The following is a 23,694-nucleotide window of genomic DNA, read 5'->3' on the forward strand; positions in this document are numbered from 1 at the left end:
CCAAATGTCAAAAACTTACTAAAATCATGAACAGCACTAATAAAGCCCAATTCTTACAGATCATTAACTAAAAAAAGTTGGTTTAGGGTTTAGTTACGCTTTAAGGAGAAAAAAGTGGATAGCCGACTACGTTTCCCTCTAGTGGGCGCAGTTCTACTAATAGTAGTACTATGAAAATGTGCCTGTTTCCACTTTTGTGTCTTTAAACACTCGTTTTTTGTGGTCGACAGCTTAAAAACTTATTTCTGGGTTTTTTGGCTTGTTAGCTGTAAATCCTGTCACACAGCAGCTTTTAGGAATTATTTTGTTTTTGTTATAAGCCAGAAATGACAAGGAGGCAGCCTCTCACAATACAAAGTCAATGGAGACAGATGGATTTGTTTTCAGGTTATGACGCATTGCGCTCTGTCTCTATTATAAATCTTTAAAAATGCTGAGAAACTATAACATTGGAAAGCCCTAAGAATTTAGTTTTCAAATTTAAAAACCTTTTAGCAGTAATAATAATGCAGTAATTTATAAATTTTTGTCAAGAGTATGCCGCAAACCAATGACACCTAGAGGCATTTGTTGGTAAAACCACAAAAAAGTGACACTTTTGTAATTGTAACTTAAAAGTTTTGATCACAACTACTTTAGATTTATGGCTTCATGTTTAAACGCATTTCTGTCATTAAACGTTTACATTTTTATAATTGTATTTATTTATTATATGCATTATTTTTATTTATTAAAATACATTTCACCTCTCCAGACGCTTTAGTGAAACAAGACCAAGATTAGGCTTTTAGACCAAAAAATATGCTAGTTATATTACTTTGAATTTGCACATCAACTTTTTACCCCCTTACTTAAGGGGGGGGGGGGGGGTGTGACAGTTTATAGGTTAAGGCATTTATTGTTTATCTTTTAAAGCATTCAATAATAGTAAACATATTATCAACATATTCACATAGCCCTCAGATGTGTGATATTCTGAAGGATTAAAAAAAAACATCTAGGAAAAAGTTAAAGCTAAAATTAGGCATTAAATCCCAAAACTGCTAAGCTAGGAAATTTTTAAACCCTAACAGTTTTGGCCTGTCTGTGTGTTTGTGTTTTGGCTTGAGAGGGTGTATGTATGTTTTGAGACTGCAAATTACCCATTGTGTGTATGTTTTGGGGCTGAATGTTGATGAATGTGCATGTGTTTATGTGTGTGGGAGCGGTTGTGTGATTGTACTCTCCTTCTTCAGGCAAGAGTGTAATTGGCCATAAACAGATTAACATCAACAGTCAAAATCTAAAATTCACCTCGTAACAGAGAACAAAATACTGTTTATTATGTACTGACTCACCATATATTCCCCGTTCTCTATTTATCTTTTTACTTCTTTCTCCCACCTGTCATTATAAATCCCTATTTATGTATCCTCTGCTAAATTTCCTATAAGGATCTGTGAAATCTCAGTGACCGGTCTGGTTTGCCTTACGTTTGCTGTGTCACTTCAGCACAGAATGACTCTGCAACCAGAGATTTCTTAGGAATGTAATTTTGTACACTGCTGATGCTTTTGACTATGTGAAATTCACCTGCAGGCCTTTGTTATTTAAAGCACTGAGGAAGTGTTTCCGATCTCTCTCTCTCTCTCTCTCTCTCTCTCTCTCTCTCTCTCTCTCTCTCGCTCTTCGTTTTCTCTCTGCTTTGTCTCTGTATTGAGAGAAAGGAAGGTGTGTTGAATGCGTCGATTGTATGAAAGGCGTTTTCTGTGTGTGAGAATAGAAACAAGCCTTCTCAGAGACTTGTATTTCACACATGGGGGTTGGTTTCATTTATAATGTGTAAATTATTTCTATGACCATTCTAATCAGTAACTGTTTTATTAGATAAACTGCTGGTTTGGATAAAGATGACAATGGCGCACGTTAATAAATTACACATTAATTTTAACTTATTCATTATATGAATATGACGAGCTCAGATGCAAACGCCCTTAAACGCCAACTTCTTTAAAAATGAGATAATGATATTAACCAAATGCTTTGGTACATATTATCCGTCCATCAAAAGATTTTGTTTCCAATCCACGTAATCCCACCCTCGGGCCATTCAGAAATACAACTTTGTTGGCAGACAACACTTAAGAGTCTGATAAAAAAATGCAAATTGTCAGATGTACTTAGGGGGTTTTGCATTTATCTTCTCATATATTGGTTAAAAAATTGGCATAGCTAAATCCTTTCATGAAACGTTTGCCTCTGCTAGTTTGAGAAGATAGGTATTAAAATAAATAACTCTTTAAACATTGTATCAAATAATGTGTTAAAAATGCATTTCCCTCTCAAACTAAGTTAAGTAAGGGTTACTGTGCAGTGAAGTGATTTTTATCACAAAAAACCATGACAGGGTGTTTATTACACCACACTTACGATTTTGGCCACCCATTGCCTTTTTTAGCATCCCATGCGTTTCATATCCACACTTGCAACCCTGAATACATGATTACTTGCCATAAGTAAGTCATTGGACACAAATATTGATTTGACACAATATTTTCTTTATGTTTTAAGGTGAAACATATTACATATTTTAATAATACATTTTAATAAAAAGAGATGTTTTAGGAAGGAAACAGCAGACAGTTTTACAATTTAATTTGACTTTACAAAAATTGTTGTCCACTACAACCTGCTTCAATCGTAATCAAACAATGATTTGATATTTTTGAATGCTACTTTTTACATTTTACTGTTTTGTTTATAATCCCCTGATTTAAGTCTTAAGGCTGGTCCTACCCTGAAACACATGTTTTGAGTTGTCCCAACTAAAAATAACTTGTAATAACAGAATATGCTATTGCCATTGATTTGTCTCAGGATAGGATACACAACAGTTTCTTCTTTTTTCAAAGCCCGGGATACACTGCAGGATTTTTGCACTCCTATAAGATTATTACCTTATCACACTGTGCGAAATGGATCATTTAAACTCGGGTATGACAGGCATGTAGACTGTACGATGATGACACGGAAACTTCGGCGACTGCATCACACGTTAGCGCAACATTACCAGCATGCGCTCGTGGTAAACAAATACCAGTGTGCAGGTCGGAGCAGCAAACACACTGTGTGGTGATCATGCCAAATTTCTGAAACTGTCAGAAAGGCTATCTTTGGACGCAAGACCGGGAAAACGGCCGTCTTTGAACCTCTCTCATTGTACGACATACTGTAGGACCACAGATGAAGAGCCACGATCACAGAAATCGCGACGATTGTTTCACGATAGCAATCTTTCGACTGGGACAGCCAATAATCGTGCAGTGTATCCCGGGCTTAAGGCGTGTTTATAAAAGATTTAACTAAGGCCTAGTCCCGACTTTAGCTTAGCCTTGTCTGTGAAAACCAGGCCAATATGTTTACTAATTGTTTAAGGGGTGGTTTCCCAGACAGGATTCATCCTAGTCCCAGACTAAAGTGCATGTTTGATCTGCCTCGTAACATCTAAACACATATCAGTGCCATTCATTTGTCTCAAGATACACACCAGTATCATCTTTTTCTAAGGCATGTTTATAAAAGATGATTTTATAAAGGCATAGTCCTGGCTTTAGCTAAGCCTTGCCAGTAGAACCAGGCCGTAGTGTTTGGTTATTGTTTTAGGGGCGGGTTCCAAGTAATTTTTTTAAGTAAGGCATGTTTGTTAAAACTAGTTATATTACCCAATTAAACCAAGGCCTAGTCCTGGCTTAAGAAAATCCCTGTCCGGGAAACCACCCCATAGTGTTTAACATTCACTAAAAGACCTGTAATTGGCTGTTTGATGGCAGGGTCCATTTTGACATTAACCTATTAACTTAACCTATACACTGTGACAATGTGCCACACTGAACATCATGTTCACATGTGTTTTGGAAGTTATATTTACTGGGCAATATTGTGGAAATATCTAAAAAAAATTATTCACTAGAATAAGTACAACTAGCCCCGCTCTGTCCATTTTGTTTTCAACAAATGTGTATATTTGCTTATGGTATAGCCTAAAGCAAAGGGAAAATGGGTTCAGGGATCAGACCAAAATTATCGCGCTGGAATTCGTACGTATTTTACGAGTTGGCTACATCATATGAATTTGTACGAAGTGAACTGTAAAATGTATGATTATTATCAGTTAAAACAATAATTATACCCCACCCCTAAATCCAACCTCACAGGGGTGAAAGCTAAGCATACAAAAACGTACGTATTTGGTTGTAGGCTACAAATTCATACGAAATAGCCACCTTGTAAAATACATACAAATTGCCATATGATTGGTTTGGACAGACACAAAAAAAGGCATCCTTATGAAAATTATAAAAAGATAGAAAGAGGTTGCATGTAGAAAAGGTGTTTTAACACACACTTTACAGATATCACCTGTTTTGTAGAAAGGCCCAACTGTATGACATTACTTTACGTAATGTAAATGTAAACAGTGATGGTCGGTACTGTATAACGACAATGTTAAGTAACTCATTATTAATTCAGTTAATTTAAACACAACCATGCACACAAGCTAGAGGTCAGTGAACTGGTGAAATGGTTATTTTTATTTATTTATTTTTTAAATCTGTTTATTGAACTTGAAAATGATACAGATACAGATGAATCATACATAAAATATATGAAATGGTTATTTGTGGGTCATTTTTTAGTATGATTCAGACCCAGACGTCTACAGTATGTTTATTCAACATTTATTATTAAGCGTTTAAGCTTTACTAAGTAAATCAGAGAAACATAATGGCATGGTGAGCACTGATGTACGTACGTAAGGTGTGTGTGTGTTCGGGTTTGTGTGGAATGCTGCTCTGGCCAGTCTCCAGGTTGAGGGAGGATAGCGTTTCCAATCCGAGAGACTGGAAGCATTCTGGTTTGGTGAGTTTCTGAAACACACACAAATACACACACAGAAAGAAACAGGTTGCTCGGACCAGCCCGGTGAGAAAGACGTAAGACCAAACATTTCCAGGTACTAACTGCTGTAGGTAAGCTAACACACATACAAGTTATCAGTATCTGGAGGCTTCAGACTTTGTATTTCTAAGATCATATACCTGTGTCATAGTGAATTATAAGGTATTATTACTTATTGTGTCATTATTTATTCATTTGACAAAACAATTTGACTCTAAGCCTGTACATTTTCTTCTCCCCACAACAGAGGAATGCGAAGATTATGTCAGTGAGAGGCAGGTACTGAGACTAGCACTAATTACTCTCTTTCTCTCTCTCCACCCGGTCTCCCTCACTTTCCCTCCCTCCTCCTCTTTACCAGTGAAGGATTGAAGAAGCAGTAGAAGAACAACCACCAGTGACGGAGAAGTGAAACAGTTTGGAGACAGAAACCAAAAGAAAAAAAGGAGAAACTTGAAGAGCTTTTGTATCACTCTGGACTGTCAAACTCTCGATAAAGAGTTGATAAAGACACGATAAAGAGTTGAAACACAGAGAAACAGGGATGAATGTGACTGATCAACTGTGCCTATAGATTCTCCTTGACAGCTTCTAAACACTGCAGGTAAGATTTTGACATCTCTTCCATTTTTCGTGTTTTGTCTGTTTTTTGTCTTCTTGAACTTTGTTGTCCATCTTCTCACAGATGGTCCAGCGATCACGTTTTCCCCTCTGACCTTATTTATTTTCATTGAGTTAAATTGACATCTCTCACACCCGCTTCTTATCTTTCTCTCTTTCTCTTTTTATCACACAGATTTACGGTTAGAATGTCGTTGTGTTGCGAAAACTGTGCTAAAAGTTGCTCCGCGGGTCTTTTGTGCGTGTGTATGTGTGTTGTGTAACTGCGCACAGGGGGTGTGCTATAATTTAGTGTGTGTGAGAGAATCAGGTTTCTGACACAGAGAGATGGCTCAATCTAAGAGAAAAAAGAATGAAAAGAGATAGGAAAGGTTACTCGGAGGAATACAATCATTTACAAGGTTTGCCGATTGTGTCTCTTTCAAGCATGTTGAGTGAAGTGTGCTGGGGAGTTATGGGAAGTTAACTTGAAAGTAGAAAAGGCACAGTAGGAACGAATGAGACACACATTTAGCTTTAAGTTTAACATTCAAGATTAATCAGTGCATCATAAACAATTTATTGTTTGTAAAACAGAGAAATATTTTTTTTGCTTATAATATACGAATGATATGTAAATGAGTAGCTTCAGTCCTACACTTTTTATGTGCCTGTATGCAGCTTAACTTTGGGGACAACATTGCAAAATTTTAAAAGAAACTAGTTTTAGATAATGTCCTAAAATGTTCAATTGATTTATAAATATTAAATAAGAAAAAAAGAAAGTATATAAATAGCCCTACAAATGTAAATTTAAAAACTTTGGTTCAATGCCTAGGTTAGGGTAAGTGTTTTATTGTATAAAATGTATAATAAAACTATTTTTATATAAAAAAAAATGAATACATAAGGAATAATTGACGAAGGGCCGTTGAATTATTAGGAAATGATGCTCTGGTGGTTATTTTAAGACATTTCATTTATTGAAAAATAATGCATACCCATGGAACATTTCTCAACCAATCAGAATAAAGCATTCAACCAGCCCATGGTTTAAATGAAAAGTGCTGGGAAAGATTACTCGCGATTAATCGCATACAAAATAAAAGTGCTTTTTTTTGCATAATATATGAGTGCTGTGTGTAATTATTATGTATATATAAATACACACACATTCATGTAAGTATTTAAGAAACATTTACATATATATATACATATATATATACATATATTATTTATTTATTTATGTATTCATTTATTTATATATTCTATATGATATATTACATGTAAATACACACACATATATTATGCAAAAAATCATTTTTATTTTGTATGCGATTAATTGCGATTAACCTTTGCCCAGCACTAAAAATAATCAATGGTAACTCCTCATTTATAAAGGTGGGTGTATGTACACATGCATATAAATGTTTCATATATTTATATGCATGTAGAGTTGGAAAAGATCAGTTGTCCTAAAAGTCAACATGTTGGGAAGCAGTTTGGAAGATGTTATAACAAGTCAGAATTATGATAAGGTACCTAAGTAAAGTAAAAGGACAAAGAGATATGCGACCTGTTTGTGTGTGTGTGACTACAGGGATCAGTGTTGTTACTCCAAATACTGCATCTGTTAAATGACCATGTATGTTTATTTGGTGACAGACCTCTGGAGACCCAATGCTGATATCTGATTGGTTGTGGTTCTGAGCTGAACCAGTTCTTTCTCTCTCTCTCTCTATTCAGATGCTTATCTGATTCTCAGAACACTGCATATTCAGGCATGTGTGTGATTACCAGTAGGATGTGTATAGACTTTACTTTCGATAGTTTCACCCCCAAAATGTATTAAATTGTATAGGATTTTAAAGTTTAGGGAGATTTCTCAATTCAGTATTCTTTGGTGACTCAGTAGTTTTATTTCCTCTTTGTGATACACACATTCAAATACACACAAAGCTTGTTTTAAATTCAGAAGGGTTGTTAAATCGAACCCTTTCTGCTATTGAGCTAATCAATAAGCAAGTCAAATTGCATCCGTATGTCATAATTGTTGTTGAAGATGAACTTGACTTTACAACTGAATAAAACAACTGTAAAATCACATCCAGTGATTTAATGATTAACAATATCAGGAAATTGTCTTAAAAAAAATCTGGTGTGTTCTAAAGCCTAGATCAAACTTGATAGAGAGAGAGAGAGAGATAGAAAGAGAAAGAGAGAGAGAGAGAGAGCACGACAGGTCACCTCACCTCTCTTTCTGTGTTCTTAAAGTCATATGACTGATCATGTGACCTGCTCAGCATGACTTTAACCCTGACAGACATCTGGACAAGTGTGTGTGTGTGAAACAGGATCTCTCCTCTCTTCCTTCTGCTTTTCTTCCCATCTCTCTCTCTCTAACACACCAAATACCTGCACATCACAATGAATGCATTCTTCCACTGTCTATCTTAATGGAGAGCCTATAAGAGCTATGTTTGTGCGTATGTATGTGTGTGTGTTGTGCCTGGTTCTCCTCTAGGTCGTTTGATTAAAAGTGACTTCAAAAGAGGCGGAGCTCTTTAAGACCAAAGACTTAATTTGGGATATCCCACGGTGTGGCACACACAGCGATCTCCTTAGTGAATCAAGTTGCTTAATTTCTCTTTCTCTCACACACTTGCTAATGCTTTTATGCCGCTTCATTACACTTCTTTCTGTTCCTTTTCTTCTGTTTGCTATTCTCTTCTTTGTTGTATTGACTAATAATAGGCCCTGTCCATTGAACCGAACAAACAGAACATATGTAGTATGGCAATAGTATTTACAAACCAATTAGATCATCAGCTCCTATTTTCACATCAAAATCTTTCCTGCTATAATAGTGTGGGTATGTGTGAGTGTGTTTGGACTGAGTCTTTTAAATGTAACCGATTAAAACATCTTATCCCCGCATTGATACTGAATACATTTACAGCCAAATGTTCCCAGATACAGAAACAATGTGAGTACATCTCGTCCCTCAGCTAGGAATGTTTGTTAACCAGTGTGAAATAAAAGTAACCTGAAGTTATAGGGGGTCGCTCATACCAAAAGCCATTTTATTTAGCAGGAAATCTTTTATTTCGGTGGGAGAAGGTGATTTGAGGTCACATGAAAGTTAACTTCATGCAAATGAACTGACAATGACAGTAGACACATTGAAACTAACGTGATTTAGAGACTGATACAGATGAATACTGTAATCGAGCATGAATGTTATCTGGAAACCTACAGTTCGGCTTAATTTAGTGATTTAATCGCTTTTTGAGTAAAAGCTGTAATAGAAGCAAGATAAAGTGACTAATGAAATCTCATTGGCCCTTAATCACTCTCATTTTATTTGTATAGCAAATAGTAACTTTTTAGTAAAAACATGTATGTATATATATATAACTGCTATTGGGTTGCATTTGGTTATTATTTGATTGGATAAATACTTTTGGTCCAGTAAAGAGAGACCTTTTGAAATATATATACCTCCAAAAGTTTATTTATTTAACATTTAACAGTACAGTAGCATGTTGATGGCTTCTAAGCTGACATATACAAGCCAAAAAATGTTAATCAATCAATCAAATATGACCTGATTGGTTAAGATCGTACAGCAATCTCACTTTTAGACCAGACAGACAAACTTCTCTCATTGTTCCTGCTTAGAAAACGGTAACATTAATGTGGTATGTTGTTCATAAACAAAGGAAAAGAAGAACCTTCAGGCCAATCTTTGATTTCCGAATGGTGAACACTAGAGGGCTCTTCTGTGTCTGGAGATATTTAAAGCACTTGAGCCGTTGACCCACCAACACATAGTCACCATCATATGACCTTGACTCAGAGGATTTACTGTAGGTCAGATGTTGCAGTACAAAGTTGAAGCTGGTGGTGCGACAGTCGGATGTGTGGTGCGCATGTCAGTTAGCATGACGTGTCTGTAGTCTATTCATGTCTCAGTGTTAAAGTTAGAGCCAAACCTGATTTTCCAGTTACTTACCGACAACGTGACGCAATGTGTGCAAAACTAAAACGCACTCACACTCTTTTTACTCCCCTTCATTCACACCCACAAACAAACACAAAAATCTTCCATCGCCTGCCCCCTTAGGCTTCAGAGTTAATAATTTTCATTTATGTACATCCAGCTTTGTCCCTCTTTTTCCATGACATAAACTACTGATTCCACAGCCAGAAGGTAAAGGTCTAAAATCAGTAAAGTTTTTTTTTATATAGCTGTAAGATGTTTATAATGGGTGTTGATAAGGCTGTAAGCAGACTTTGCACCCTCTCAAGACATGTTTACTCTACACAGCCTTACCCTTCTTTATGGCCTACCCACAATGCATTGTGCACTCAGACTTTATGACGTCCCCAATGATCAGTAGATAATCACTTGTGGTGCTACTCTGCATATCAAGGTTGGGTTTGAAGAGAACAAAGCCTCCAGGAAGTTTTTAAAAGATGCGCTGGAGAAACTTTTGGAGTGTCTCAGCATGGATTGTGTGTATGCGTCATTTTGAGCCACCCATTTGTGCCTAAATTTTGGAGGCCAAAAATATTTGTTGTGATAAACACATTAAATATACTAATGAAAGGGATAAGTTTATGGGATAGATAATATTATCTATTCCGAAAACAATAGAAGTCAGTGGAAGGTCCTCACCCTAAAAAAAAAAAACGAATGTGTGTGTGGTGGAGGGTTTGTTCTGTATGGCTCCTAAGGACTCTTGTGATCAACCAAGCATCTACAACAGAAATAGTTTTGGCCCTTAAGTGCACCACCATTTCCTGTTTCCCTGAATGTGTAGCTGAATGTGTAACAAAAAATGACCACCATCGTATGACATATAAGTTATGCATCAGAAATACACTAGCGGTCTGGAGAAACCTGACAAATATTGTTTCTTTAATTAAGTCTCTAGAAGGAAATGTTTTTGAAATTGAAAACGCCTTTCAGATCTTTAGAAGTGTAATTTTTATTACAGAGTATTCTGCATAAGAAAAGTGTCAAATAACTAAGGGGATAACAGAAATCAGCATGTCTGTCCTATACGAATCATTCAATTTAAAATGGCATTAAGCTACTGATTTTACAAAAAGAATTATGAGTAACATTTTAATGAGTACATTTAAATGTGACACAGGAATGTGTTTATGCCGCTTTGCATCATGCCGTTACACCACGGGTGTGCATTATTTTCAAATAATTCAACGTACCAGAGGCAATTATTCAGCTTATACCACTGTTACCACAGGCATTGCTCTGGTTTAATTAAGACATTTGACAGGTTAGATGTGCGTTTATCGAAATATAATGCAAACACGTGGAACATTTTTTAACCAATCAAAATAAATAATTCAGCTGCCCTGTGGTATAATATCTTATAAGGAGATATTAAAGGACACTCTCCTAAAGTTAAACATTAGATTTTTACCGTTTTGAAATCCATTCAGCCGATCTCCGGGTCTGGCGGTACCACTTTTAGCATAGCTTAGCATAATCAATTGAATCTGATTAGACCATTAGCATCGCGCTCAAAAATGACCAAAGAGTTTCGATATTTTTCCTATTTAAAACTTCACTGTTCTGTAGTTACATCGTGTACTTAGACCAATGGAAAATTAAAAGCAATGATATTACACAGCACCAGAAAATAGTCCCCTTGGTAACTTTCAATAGCAGGGGAATATTTTCAGGCACAATGTAATATATCATTGCACCTCCTGCAGCCATGTTACGGCAGCAAAGTCCTTGATTATTACGCCAGAATGAGAGTATAGTTCCTAGCCATATATCAGCCTAAAAAAATTCAACTTTTAATTTTCTGTCGGTCTTAGTACAAGATGTAACTACAGAAGAGACCAGTTTTCTTTGGTTATTTTTGAGCGTGATGCTAATGGTCTAATCTGATTCAATTGATTATGCTAAGCTATGCTAAAATAGCTAGCGCCAGACCCGTATATCAGCTGGATGGATTCCAAAACTGTAAAAATCAAATGTTTAACTCTAGAGGAGCTGGAAAATGAACCTATTTTCAAAAAAAGTGGAGTGTCCCTTTAAAGAGTCTAAAAAAATGCTATTTTACAAGAAAACATGTAAGACACATGTAGAGGGTCTTGCATTTGAGCTTTTCAGTTATTAACTCTTTCACCGCCAGCGTTTTTAAAAAAAGTTGCCAGCCAGCGCCAGCGTTTTTCATGATTTTCACCGAAGTTTAATGCCTTCCAGAAAATGTTCTTCTTTAAATATATAAACATACAATATACCAAATGAAAGAACAGACCCTCTGCTTTCAAACAAAAAAAAAAACGTTTCATCTTACCTTCAGTGGTTCTTTTGTAATCAGCTATGGGTAGGTTTCTGCAAAAACACCCAATTTTGAGCAAAAAGCTGAGATAATTCCATTTTTGTGACGGACTTTTCATAGAGATTCCATTCAGAGCGATCTTTAAAACGGACACAGACATGCAGCCGCTTGCCATAGGGCAATACGTTTTAGCCACCTGGTGGATAATAGCGGTATTGCAGAAAGACGGAAAATCTCGTCATTGGCGGGGAAGTGTTTTCTCTTAATTGACGAGATATCTCGTCAATGGCGGTGAAAGAGTTAAACAGAAACTCAACTACTTGTTGTTGAATAGTTCCATGTAGTCGCTTTGTTAATATCAGGTCGAAAACGGCATAAATAATTATACAAGAATTAGAAAATGTTTAAAATAGTTTTAGGTGATGTTCAGTACAGTATGTCACACTGCATTACTGTTTGACTTATCAAGTTAAACCTTAAACTTACTAGTTTGTGTGACGTGTGAATTTGTTCATACGTCTGTGTTTTAGGAGGTGCAAGAAGGTGTTGTGGAATGATAACTGCGTCTCTATTGTATCTGCATTTTTGTGTTTTTATTTCAACCCATGCGTAAGGTGGACAATAGTCTTTCTTACATTCTCAATTTGTACGCTACCTTTGGTTATAAATAGATCTTGCGACATGCGAACACACTCAGGCGCACGGATAAACACACACCCATGAATTAATGATTTCCACCTTATCTATGTAACTAAAGCAACCTAAACACAGCGTAACATGTAAGTACCTGTTTCTTAGAAACTGGAATGAGAAGATTTCGAACACGTTTTCTAGACTGAATGCGCAGTCAAACTTCAAAAACTTTACTTTAAACATTTAAAGTACGCAGGAATTCAGGAAATTGATCTCGGTTCTGCCTGAATAGTTTTCTGTCAGTTGCCATCTGTGATGAACTTTTCCTCAGTCAATGAACAATCTTACTCACAGGCCACTACACAAAGTCACCCACCCGCGCAGACGTCTCAGTGGCTCCCAGAAAAGCAGGGGAGAAGTTCTTGGGTGTGACGAGGAAAAGGAGAGAGAGAGAACGGTGTAGGAGGAGGCATCTTTGCTCAGCCCCGCCCCTCACAGGCAGAGTAAACAGTCCTGTACCTATTGCACCTTCAATCACACATTCGAGTCTCGACTCTGCCAGCTGTGTATGTGTGTCTGTAAGGGACTGAAAGAAAGAGGGCAACCGTTGACAGCAGACATCTTCAGAGAGAGAGAGAGACAGGGAGAGAGATAGAGAGAGAGAGTGTGTGTTTGTGAGTGAAACAGCATCACAGTACACACACCGGCTACAGTGCCTCTCGGACACACACACTTTCACCTGAAGAAGCAGGTAACACATGTCATTTTGTCATGTGATCGCTGGCTTTCTATAGTATGTGTTTTTTGTGTGTGGAAACTTTGACTTTACTCAAATAATTCATGTTGCTACTTTATTTAGAGACTGGTTTGTTATTAATTCTTAAGAAATATGATTTTCGTTGAATTGCAATGCTGTAATGACCTTATATGACCTTCGGGGCAACTTTAAGAAAAAAAAGCAATTTAGTGTCATATTCTTAAAATCACACAGAAAAAGTATGCAGAGATACAGTTAAACGACCAGACTTTGTGTTATGTCTAACAGCATTTATGCATGAATGTGAACTTGCGTATGTAAATGTAAGTACGTTAAAGTTTATATGTATTTAATTAGCAGACGTGCTTGTCCAAATTGACTTAGAAATGACTATTTAAGTGTGCATACTGTGCAAAGGGTTGGTTGTTGGTCTTTGGACTCCATTTCTTTAAGCCTTCCACTTCAATGTTTGCTGTTGGGGTGGGCCCAGATCGGTGCATGTTACTGTTATCAGAGAGGTTCCCATATTTTCCAGTCAATGGCGAAGTTTTCTGTTGAATTGTTCATGTGTTGAGTACACATAGATGTCATCAAAAGAAAGTGATGAGACATCATCACCCAACAAGCGGCGTGATATGTTGAGGTATTTTTTGAACAGATCATGAGATTTGTGTGTTTGTGTGCGCGCCTATCAGTGGTTTGTGTTTGATCAGGCCTCGTCCCATTGTGTCGCAGTAAGTGGATTAAGCGCAAGAGTGAAAAGTTCAAACTGTAAGATAAGAAACCTCAAGATGTCATCAAGAACTTGCAATTCATTGTAACGCTCTTACGTGTTCAGCATTATAGTGACTGAACAAATTTGTCATCTTGCAAAAAAGTCTTTCAGGTATGTGAGTTTGACTGTCTGTTTCTGTGCATTCACTTCAGTCTTGTTTAGTTTTTAATTTCCTTTATCCTGTTTTGCTATTAATATGATTATGTAAAAAAAGTCACGGGAACAACTATTTTATGCTTATTATGTGAATGATAGGTTGAATGTTTCGGCTTGTTTGCATAGAGAATTGAAACAGGATTATGGGAATTGAGAATGGGCTTGTGGGTAAACCAGTGACCACGTCCACATGTTTGCCTGTTGTTCAACATTAAACGGCTGTGTTCCGTAGTAAGAAATCATTTGTATGCTGTATGTAATATCATTAGGGTAATAATCTACAATGATAGTGTTAGTGATAGATACAGCTGACTTGCTTTAAAATTGTATCATCAGTTAATCTTTACCGCATATGGGTGAATCCCACCAAAGCATTCCTTAATCATATTTAAAATAAAATAATTTGAATTTGTATTTAGAAATGTAGCATAAGGCATAACTGTTTTGCATGCCCTCAAAAGTGATTCTCATTACATCATTATTACTGTTATTCATAATTTTTACCATATTGAGGTAAAAATGTATTGTAGTAGAATTTTTTAATTGTAGTACAACAATTCTGCCATTATGTATTAATATATATTTTATTTAATATTATTTTTAATGTATTTAATATTTATTATTATTTATTATTTTTAATAGTTTTAGTTAAACAGGATATCGTTTTTTGAATTGCATTTTTGTCATGAAACAAAATGGAAAAAGAATTAACGCAATATTTACGCAATATTTCTTAATTAGTCTTTGTATTTTGAAACAACAAGCAGTTGCATGGTCACCTGTTATAAATAAGACTTCCTGAAACAAGTTTATGTATTTAATGTTGTAACCGGGCTTGCCAAGTCATTGTGTTTTCTTTATCTGTTACGGTGTTTGTAGATTCTGGTTTCGAGTGCGTTACTGTTAATGATCTGTGCAGTGATTGTAAGGTGCCACGAAGGTCAAAGTTTATATGAGATGAGGTTTAATAATTACAAAATGCCATTATACAAGATAGAGTTTGTGCTTGGTCATCAAGTAGAAAAGAAGTTTCTGCACTTTTTAGTTTGTCATGTGAGCAGTTGTTTTACTAGTATGAGCTCTCTTTAGCAATAAACATCAACCCACCGGTTATCTGTTGGCACGGCAACTTTGACTCTTACCGCACAGGTCACCGTGTATGGATACAAAGTGTAAACAGAGTTCATGTAAACCTGCTGAACCCCCGACATTCAAACATGGTGAAAAACACGGCAGCGCTTGACTGAATGCCGTTTACCCCTAAATGCCATCTTGCCTTCATGACACTAAGGCCAGGAGAGCGTTTGTGTGTCTAAAAGTGCTTTCTTTGCTCTCTTAGTTGTTCTATAGAGTGTATTATAAGAGCACAAGGCATAACCAAAGGGCTGCCCATATACCTGTACACAAAAAAAATATGAAGGGACAAAAGGGACACAACCCCAGCCCGTTGGGTTGTTTCAACCCAAAATACTGGGTTGTTTTTGCTCATTGTTGGGTCAAATATAAAAAAAATTCTGGGTTAATTTAACCCAATGGCTGGGCTCGACCCTTTTTGACCCAATGCTGAGTTAAAAATAACCCAACATTTTAGAGAGTGTATACATATAAAAAGAAAGACGCACCCAAATGCCACCTACACCGTTTGCTACTGTGTGTGCGATTATGCATTGAGTGTGCACTTTTATGGATTCATTTTTGTTACTAAGAATCACAACCTTGTTATTCATTCACTGCACAGCTATGTAACCGCACTAAACTTTTTATCATCTTATCAATCAGAAAACAAATATGTGATGATCTGTAAGCACAAAATCTCAGCACATGACAGGAAAAGGTTTAATCCACACAACCACCCACACACACCCACACACACTCAGGCACGCACGCACACACACACACACACACACACACACACACACACACACACACACACACACACACACATGCAGTACGTATGCAGAAACACTAATAGATTTTGGTAAAGACCTCTTGTTTACATACGATGATCAGATACATTTACCAAACCCCACCTCTAAACTAACTTTTTACATAAATGTGTTGACATTATTAGATTTAAAATGCAATATAATTTTGACTTATGGTTTTTGGGCAAATTGAGGGTTAATTTAAATGACCTCACAAGTTACATTTACTGTATGCATTTGGCAGATGCTTTCATCCAAACCACTGTTGGGGGTAACGCGATACAAGTAATGTGCATTACGTATTACTTTTCTGAAGTAATGAGTAAAGTAACGCATTACTTTTTAAATGTACACAATAATATTTGAGTTAATTTTTTTAAGTAATGCAAGTTACTTTTCAGTTTAATTATTAGATGTGAAAAACAATGTAGTGCATTAAAGGGATAGTTCGGCCAAAAATGATATTAAACCCATGATTTACTCACCCCCAAGCTGTCCGAGTTGCATATGTCCATCGTTTTTCAGACAAACACATTTTTGGATATTTTAGAAAATGTTTTAGATCTTTCAGTTGATTAAATGTAATGGTACGGGTGCACCCATAGTCCACGACCTTCAAGTCCAAAACAAGGGTGTCCATCCTTCACAAATTAAATCCAAACAACTCCAGGATGATAAACAAAGGTCTTCTGAGGGTAATTTGCGCGGTGTTGTTGTAGAAATATCCATATTTAAAACTTTGTTAACGAAAATAAATACCTTCCGGTAGCGCCGGATTCACAAATTTAATTTGTGAAGGATGGGCGCACTTTTTTTGGGCTATAGGTCCTGGACTATGGGTGGACCCCGTAACATTACATATAATCAACTGAAAATCTAAAACATTTTCTAAAATATCCGAAAATGTGTTTGTCTGAAAAACGATGGACATATGCAACTCGGACAGCTGGGGGGGTGAGTAAATCATGGGTTTAATATAATTTTTGGCCGAACTATCCCTTTAATCTGAATGTATTAACGTAGAATTACACACTCTGTGTAAACAGTTAAAGTCAGAAATGGAGATGGCAGACCAGAGCTTGACATTTTTGCGATGGAAATTTGCAATTTCTGAATGCAGAACTTCTTAGCATAAAAAATACCTGCAAAGTAAAAAAAGTAACACAAAAGTAACTTAAAAGTACAAAAACATTACTTTCCATGAAAAGTGACGCAATTAGTTACTTTTTTGGGGAGTAACTTAATATTGTAATCAGTGTTGGAGAAAGTTACTTTTAAAAGTAATGCATTACAATATTAAGTTGCTCCCCCCAAAAAGTAACGAATTACATTACTTAGTTACTTTTCATGGAAAGTAATGCTTACGTTACTTTTAAGTTACTTTTGCGTTACTTTTTCTTACTCGGCTGAGGCTTGATCTCTTTCAGGCCTTGCAGGTGTTTTTTGTCATCGCAAAAATGTCAAGCTCTGGTCTGCAATCTCCGTTTCTGACTCAAACTGTTCCCGCTCAGGCGCACAGAGTGCATAATTCTACGATAGTATGTTCAGTTTAATTCAGTACATTATTTTATTTTTTAATTTAACTAAAAAGTAATTCTCATTAATTAAAAAAAAAGTAACTCAAATATTTATGTATACATTTATAAAGTAATGCGTTACTTTACTCTTTACTTCAGAAAAGTAATATTATTACGTAATGCGCGTTACTTGTAATTCGTTACCCCGAACACTGATTGTAGTGCATTACTTTTAAAAGTAACTTTCCCCAACACTGCTTACAACACCTTCAACCGATACAGTTTTTAATTCATCATCTGTGTTTCCTGGGGGTTGTTTTTTTCTATAAATTGACTATATTTGTGCATTTTCAAATGCTTAGCCTTTATAAGTATAGCCAAATTTGCACAGACACACAGGTTCTTGCATTATCCAAAATGGAAATGCATTATTTTCCGATCGATTTTTTAAGACACCATCTGTTTGTTGTGAGGCAGCATGCGTGTGTTGTACTCTTCTACATTTGACTTTTATCTTTCACCTGGATCAAAAGACTTTCATTCAAGAGATACTAATTGATCTGTCTGCACACAAACGGTCTGTGTGTTTATAAGTGTGTGTGCCAGAGAAAATGAGTTTATACCTGCTGCCTGTCAAACATTGTCCTGTGTGTTAAAGAAGTCAAAGATCACATATTTCTGTCAATCAGTATCTTAGATAATGACAAACCATCATCTTGTGACAAACACACATGCTCTCAAACCTGAAGACCCCTCACACTTTCCAAGAATTTATCTTTTTGATCATTAACAAACTTCATTAAAAGAAAAACAATCATTTCTTATTATCATGTTTTATATTATCTTGTCATAAATTAATAACTTTATAAAACTAAGTGAGCTTACACTGAAAAAAATTGTGCATTGAATTTAATAAATTTTTTTAAGGTAAGTGGTTGCAATCAATTTATTTAAGCTACATTTAACCAAAAAGATTAGTAAAGTAAAATAAAATATAAAACTTTTGTTTATTGTTAAATTTTGCTTAAATAAATTGATTGCAACCACTTACCTTAAAAAATTGATTAAATTCAATGAATCATTTTTCAGTTTAAAGAAAAGTTTGTGATATTTTGTATGAATAGATAGATCGATTATTTTTATATTTATATGTCTTGTTTTTTATATGAGTGTTGTGTGTGGTTCATAAATCAGCCAAATCCTGTTTTGCATCAGCCTGTTTTAATAATGCTAACACGTTTCAGTGTGGTTAGATTTAGGAGTAGAGTTTAATGAAAAAAGCAGCAGATCAAATGCAACCGTTTTGAGGTGCTAGTTTAGGGAAGAAATTTAATAAAAAGAAATTATATAAACGAACACTCGCTTGAGCACATTTTTTATTACCAACGTTTTGGCAAAAAAGCCTTCATTAAGGTACCTTACACAGCATTTTTATAGGGTTTAATGAATATAATTCCTTAGTATGAAAACCACTATATCTATAAAATGTTCTTACCAGTGTAACTCCTAAGGTCTTTGTTTGTGTGTGTGTGTGAATTTGTGTGTTCAGCTAGTGATTTGTGTTGGTTAATCATCCACCTGCTGCTGCCTCAGGTTTCCTTGCACCAAGCACACACACACACGCACACACACACACACACACACACACAGACAGACACACACGCATGTAAAGGTCAACTATTGCAAATAGATATGGAGACCCGATGTTTGCCGTAAAATGAATAATTCCCTCCCTCTTGTTTTCTCTCTTTTTCGTTCATTTCTCATGGTCTCTCTCTCTCTTTCTCTCCCTCTGTGTCTATTGCCACTAAATCTCACTTCCTGCTGTTTTCTTGTTTTCTGTACGGAACAAGGAAACTTCTAGAAAGTCTCACTTCCAGAAGCACATGACAACCTAAAAGGCCATTCGCAGAGTGTGTATCTACATAAACATGTTCTCAAACTTTTCGACATGTGCCCCCACTGTGTAGGGTGCATTTTTTTGTGGCCCCCAAAAATAAAATTCATGACATCAATCTCAAACTTAAAAATTGAATAAAACAAAACACATTAAATGATACAATGTAGTAGCAGCCTTATTTTTCTGATGTTTAATTACACAGAAATGTATAACTGGGGCCCCCCGGCACCATCTCCCGCCCCCCAGTTTGAGAACCACTGCGCTAGATTGACGTCGTCTGCTGCTGTAATCAAGAATTTTTTCAGTTTCATTCTGTCGTGCTGTATTCCAGCAGTTTCGGAACACAAATGCCCTCCTAACAAACAAAAAAGTTTCAAAGTCACTCACTAGTGATTTAGGCCAATTTTAAATATTTTTTTGCTGAATCATGTTGTCCGTCTCTCTCTGGTAGCTTCTTGTTGTCATTTTTTACTTGCGCAATTTCTGGCAGCGTTCCATCATTTCTTCTCTCTCTTGACCTCTCCTTCCTCCTTAAATCTGCTGAATTGTCATTCATTTTTATTTGCAAACTTCCATTTAACTTACACTCAAGCAATAGCAGAACTGCGTTTCATTTTGATGTTTTTGGACAAACTGTGACACTGCCTTATGCTGTTACTATCCACCTTGAATTACTATCTTTGTCCATACTACTATCTTTGTCCATTAAAGTAATAAAATTAACTCTTTAATGACAGGATTATGAAAAGCATTATACAAAGTTTTGCCGATGTCTGAACTTTGACCCTGTGCCTAAATGCTCGTAGATTCAAAAGTATAAAATATCTCTGATTGGTTGATGTGTCTGTCCTTCCCAGCTTTCGATTATTCAGTCTGCCCGTCTTCCTGTTTCAGCCTGGCCTTGAGCCACACATGTACTGATTTTCTATATATGTGTGTGTGAATGAGGAAGTGTTTGTGTGTGTGAGAGAGAAAGATTTGGTGTAGTGCTGCTGAGTTGTCTGTTATTCCAACCCTCACACTAAAAGTCACATGCTTTACCAACGAGTCTCTCTTACAACTCATCATGATAGCACCAGGTACCATGTTAAACACTGTGTGTTTTAGTTGTTAATTTGTTGATTTGAACTTTATACATGGAGTAAATGACTCATTAATAACCTTTACACCTTTGTTTTTCACTAACTGTATTAACTTTTGCTTTGCAGTATTCTTGATTGTGTTTGCATGGATTTGTGTGTTGTAGAAAAAGCTGTGTGTGTGTCTGGGTCAACATGCTCTGCGTTTGTAACCATGGTTTCATTGCTAGGTAACCTAACCACCTTATCCTCTAACCGGGCATCAAGGTCCGGCTAACTGTTTATGCTAAATAGAGTATGGAAGTACATATGTATATAATGTATACTACTACTATATATGTAACTCCACTAAAAAGTTATTTTGTTTTTATTGTCACACATAAATGCAATGTTCACATAGGTTACTTCCATATGGATAATCCTAGACTATAGGATTTAGGCATTTTGAGATTTTTTCCATGTAAAAGAATGTAGATGCGGATTAGTAAGGGTTATTTTGCAGCTTTAAGTGTACAACAGGATTTAAGTTTTGCGTTTGTGTTTGTGTGTTAATGGGAGAAAGAAAAATATAAATGTAATGCAAAAACTTAAACAAGTTTGTAGGTATGATTTATATAAAATATTGATCTCTGTCATGTGTTTCTGGAATTATTAACAATAGTGAGACACTTATAAATGGGTAACACTATACAATAAGGTTGTATTTGTTAAAGGGGTCATATGACATTGCTAAAAAAAACCTTATTTGGTGTAATGCAGTGTTTCTCAACCAGGGGGCCAGACCCCTCAAGGGGCATCAACTGATTTCCAAGGGGGGAGGCTTAAGATGACTTAAAATAAGCATTAAAATAACATAAAACAACCAAAAATCTATATATTTCTTATTGTTTGGTTATTTTGTAATGAATATACATCTATATTGTCATGCCAAGCTCTAAAACATCTTATTGTGTAGAAAAAGAGTGAATAAGGGGCCTTTAAATATTGTTTTGGACAATGGCGGGGCCTTGATGTGAAAAAGGTTAAGAACCACCAGTGTAATGCAACACATTTATGGGGTTTAAGTTAAAAAAAACACATTATTTTTTTCACAAACTGTAAATTATTGTTTCTTCTCTATACTTTTTTTTTTTACAAAGCTTATTGCTAAGAAATGCATGGTGTGCTCTGATTGGCCTGATATCACGTGCATTGTGATTGGCCTAATACCTCAAGCGTGTGATGGAAATGTTACGCCCCTTATCATATTTGTAATATCAGCCCCCAAAGCACAGTGTCTCAAAGATATGGCAGTGGCAACAATCCTACAGCGAGAATAAAAGTTATACATATGTGCAGTGTTATGCAAATTTTCTTACACAGTGACATAAATATGTGAGAGCGTGTTTAAATGAGGTGTTTTAGGAAGGCGTAGATAACCCTTGCATTATTTAGGTTCGTGACTTTAATCTTTGCAAATTTACAGATCTTTTATATGCACAAACAGCTTTTAACCCTTTTTTAACACAAAGAAAAACATTAAATCACATCACATGACCCCTTTAACATTAGTAAATGCATTAGCTAACATGAACTAACAATGAACAATATAGATTTTAAGCATTTATTAGTCTTTGTTAAATGCTTTAGAAGCATATAGTTTACATATTGTAAAGTGTTACCATTAATTGTGTGTTATTGCATAGTTTGATATACATTTAAAACATAATTAGCTAATAAAAATTTCCATTCTCTTTTTTAGACTCCAATCCTGATTGGCTGCTTATTTCAGAATGACAGCAGAAGACTCCGCCTCTGCCGTTGCTATGAGTAACCCTATCCCTTCCTCATCTTCAAGTGCCCCCTCTGGGCATCCGCAGAATTACGGCGCCGTCCTAGAGGGCGTAGCTGGGGCCCCCAATGAAGCTGCACTTTTGACCTTGATGGAGCGGACCGGCTACGGAATGGTGCAAGAAAACGGACAACGTAAATATGGCCCGCCCCCTGGCTGGCAAGGCACCTCTCCTCCACGTGGCTGCGAAATCTTTGTGGGTAAAATCCCACGTGACGTTTACGAAGACGAGCTGGTGCCAGTATTCGAGTCCGTCGGACGGATCTACGAGATGCGTCTGATGATGGACTTCGATGGAAAGAACCGTGGTTACGCGTTCGTCATGTACACGCAGAAGCACGAGGCAAAGCAAGCTGTTCGGGAACTCAATAACTACGAAATTCGTCCGGGAAGGTTGCTCGGTGTTTGCTGTAGTGTAGATAACTGCCGACTCTTCATTGGAGGAATCCCAAAAACCAAGAAACGTGAGGAGATCCTGGAGGAGGTTTCCAAGGTGACGGAGGGAGTGTTGGACGTAATCGTGTATGCCAGTGCAGCGGACAAGATGAAGAATCGCGGCTTTGCCTTTGTAGAGTACGAGTCGCACCGTGCTGCTGCTATGGCCAGAAGAAAACTCATGCCAGGACGAATTCAGGTTCTACATCATATTCCACAATTGTAGATCATTGAAGGAAAAGTTCAGACAAAAATAAAAAATGTCATGTAATAGCCTTGTGTGATAGATTGATAAAAATATGGACCATTATTCACAAAAAATCTTCAGAAAGCTATCCAATGGCTTTAGTGAAAACATAGTGCTAGGTCGCACTGTACATTTTTTAATGCAACTAGTAAAGCAACTGGTAAAGATACAAGCAACCAGTACAATATTCAGATCCCAACCTGTAAATCATGACAAAATTTTTGTTTCTGGTTGAACTTTCCCTTTAATCTTTAAACTCAGTAGGACATATATGGGAGGTTTCCCGGACAGGGCTTATCCTAGTCCCAGAAAAAATACATGTTAGTGCTGCCTTGTTTAAAAAACAACATAATCTCACAAAGTTCCGTGGTATAGCCACGGAATATTTTGCTTATTTCCCGCATTTTTCCCTGTCCGTACCACGGATTTTCTTTTCCATGTCAGTTTCACGTATTGGTTACTCAATTGTTTTTCCTATTTTTAAAACATTGTCACGTGAGTTGGGGTTAAATTTGGGGTTTGGGTTAGGATGTCAATTCAACTATTGGTTTATACTATTTTTTCCGGATTTTTAA

At 36.3% G+C, this 23,694-nt stretch overlaps 1 protein-coding gene across 6 annotated transcripts in view; it reads left to right on the forward strand.

Annotated features, from left to right (window-relative positions):
• The first annotated feature begins 4,887 nt into the window (after positions 1–4,887).
• Positions 4,888–23,694, forward strand: part of rbm47 (RNA binding motif protein 47) — a 28,180-nt gene continuing 9,373 nt past the window's right edge. For 2 of the 6 annotated variants that reach the window (XM_065254614.2, XM_065254615.2), the window contains exons 1-3: positions 4,888–5,009; positions 5,300–5,542; positions 22,348–23,071. In XM_065254614.2, the coding sequence (XP_065110686.1) occupies positions 22,379–23,071 (693 nt within the window). In that variant the 5' untranslated portion in view covers positions 4,888–5,009; positions 5,300–5,542; positions 22,348–22,378. Of the gene's footprint in view, positions 5,010–5,299; positions 5,543–12,986; positions 13,249–20,498; positions 20,607–22,347; positions 23,072–23,694 lie in introns of those variants that run through there. The other 4 variants (XM_065254609.2, XM_065254610.2, XM_065254611.2 and 1 more) reach the window with 4 other exon arrangements.

Source organism: Paramisgurnus dabryanus, chromosome 4 (assembly GCF_030506205.2).
Source record: "Paramisgurnus dabryanus chromosome 4, PD_genome_1.1, whole genome shotgun sequence".
Taxonomy (NCBI): domain Eukaryota; kingdom Metazoa; phylum Chordata; class Actinopteri; order Cypriniformes; family Cobitidae; genus Paramisgurnus; species Paramisgurnus dabryanus.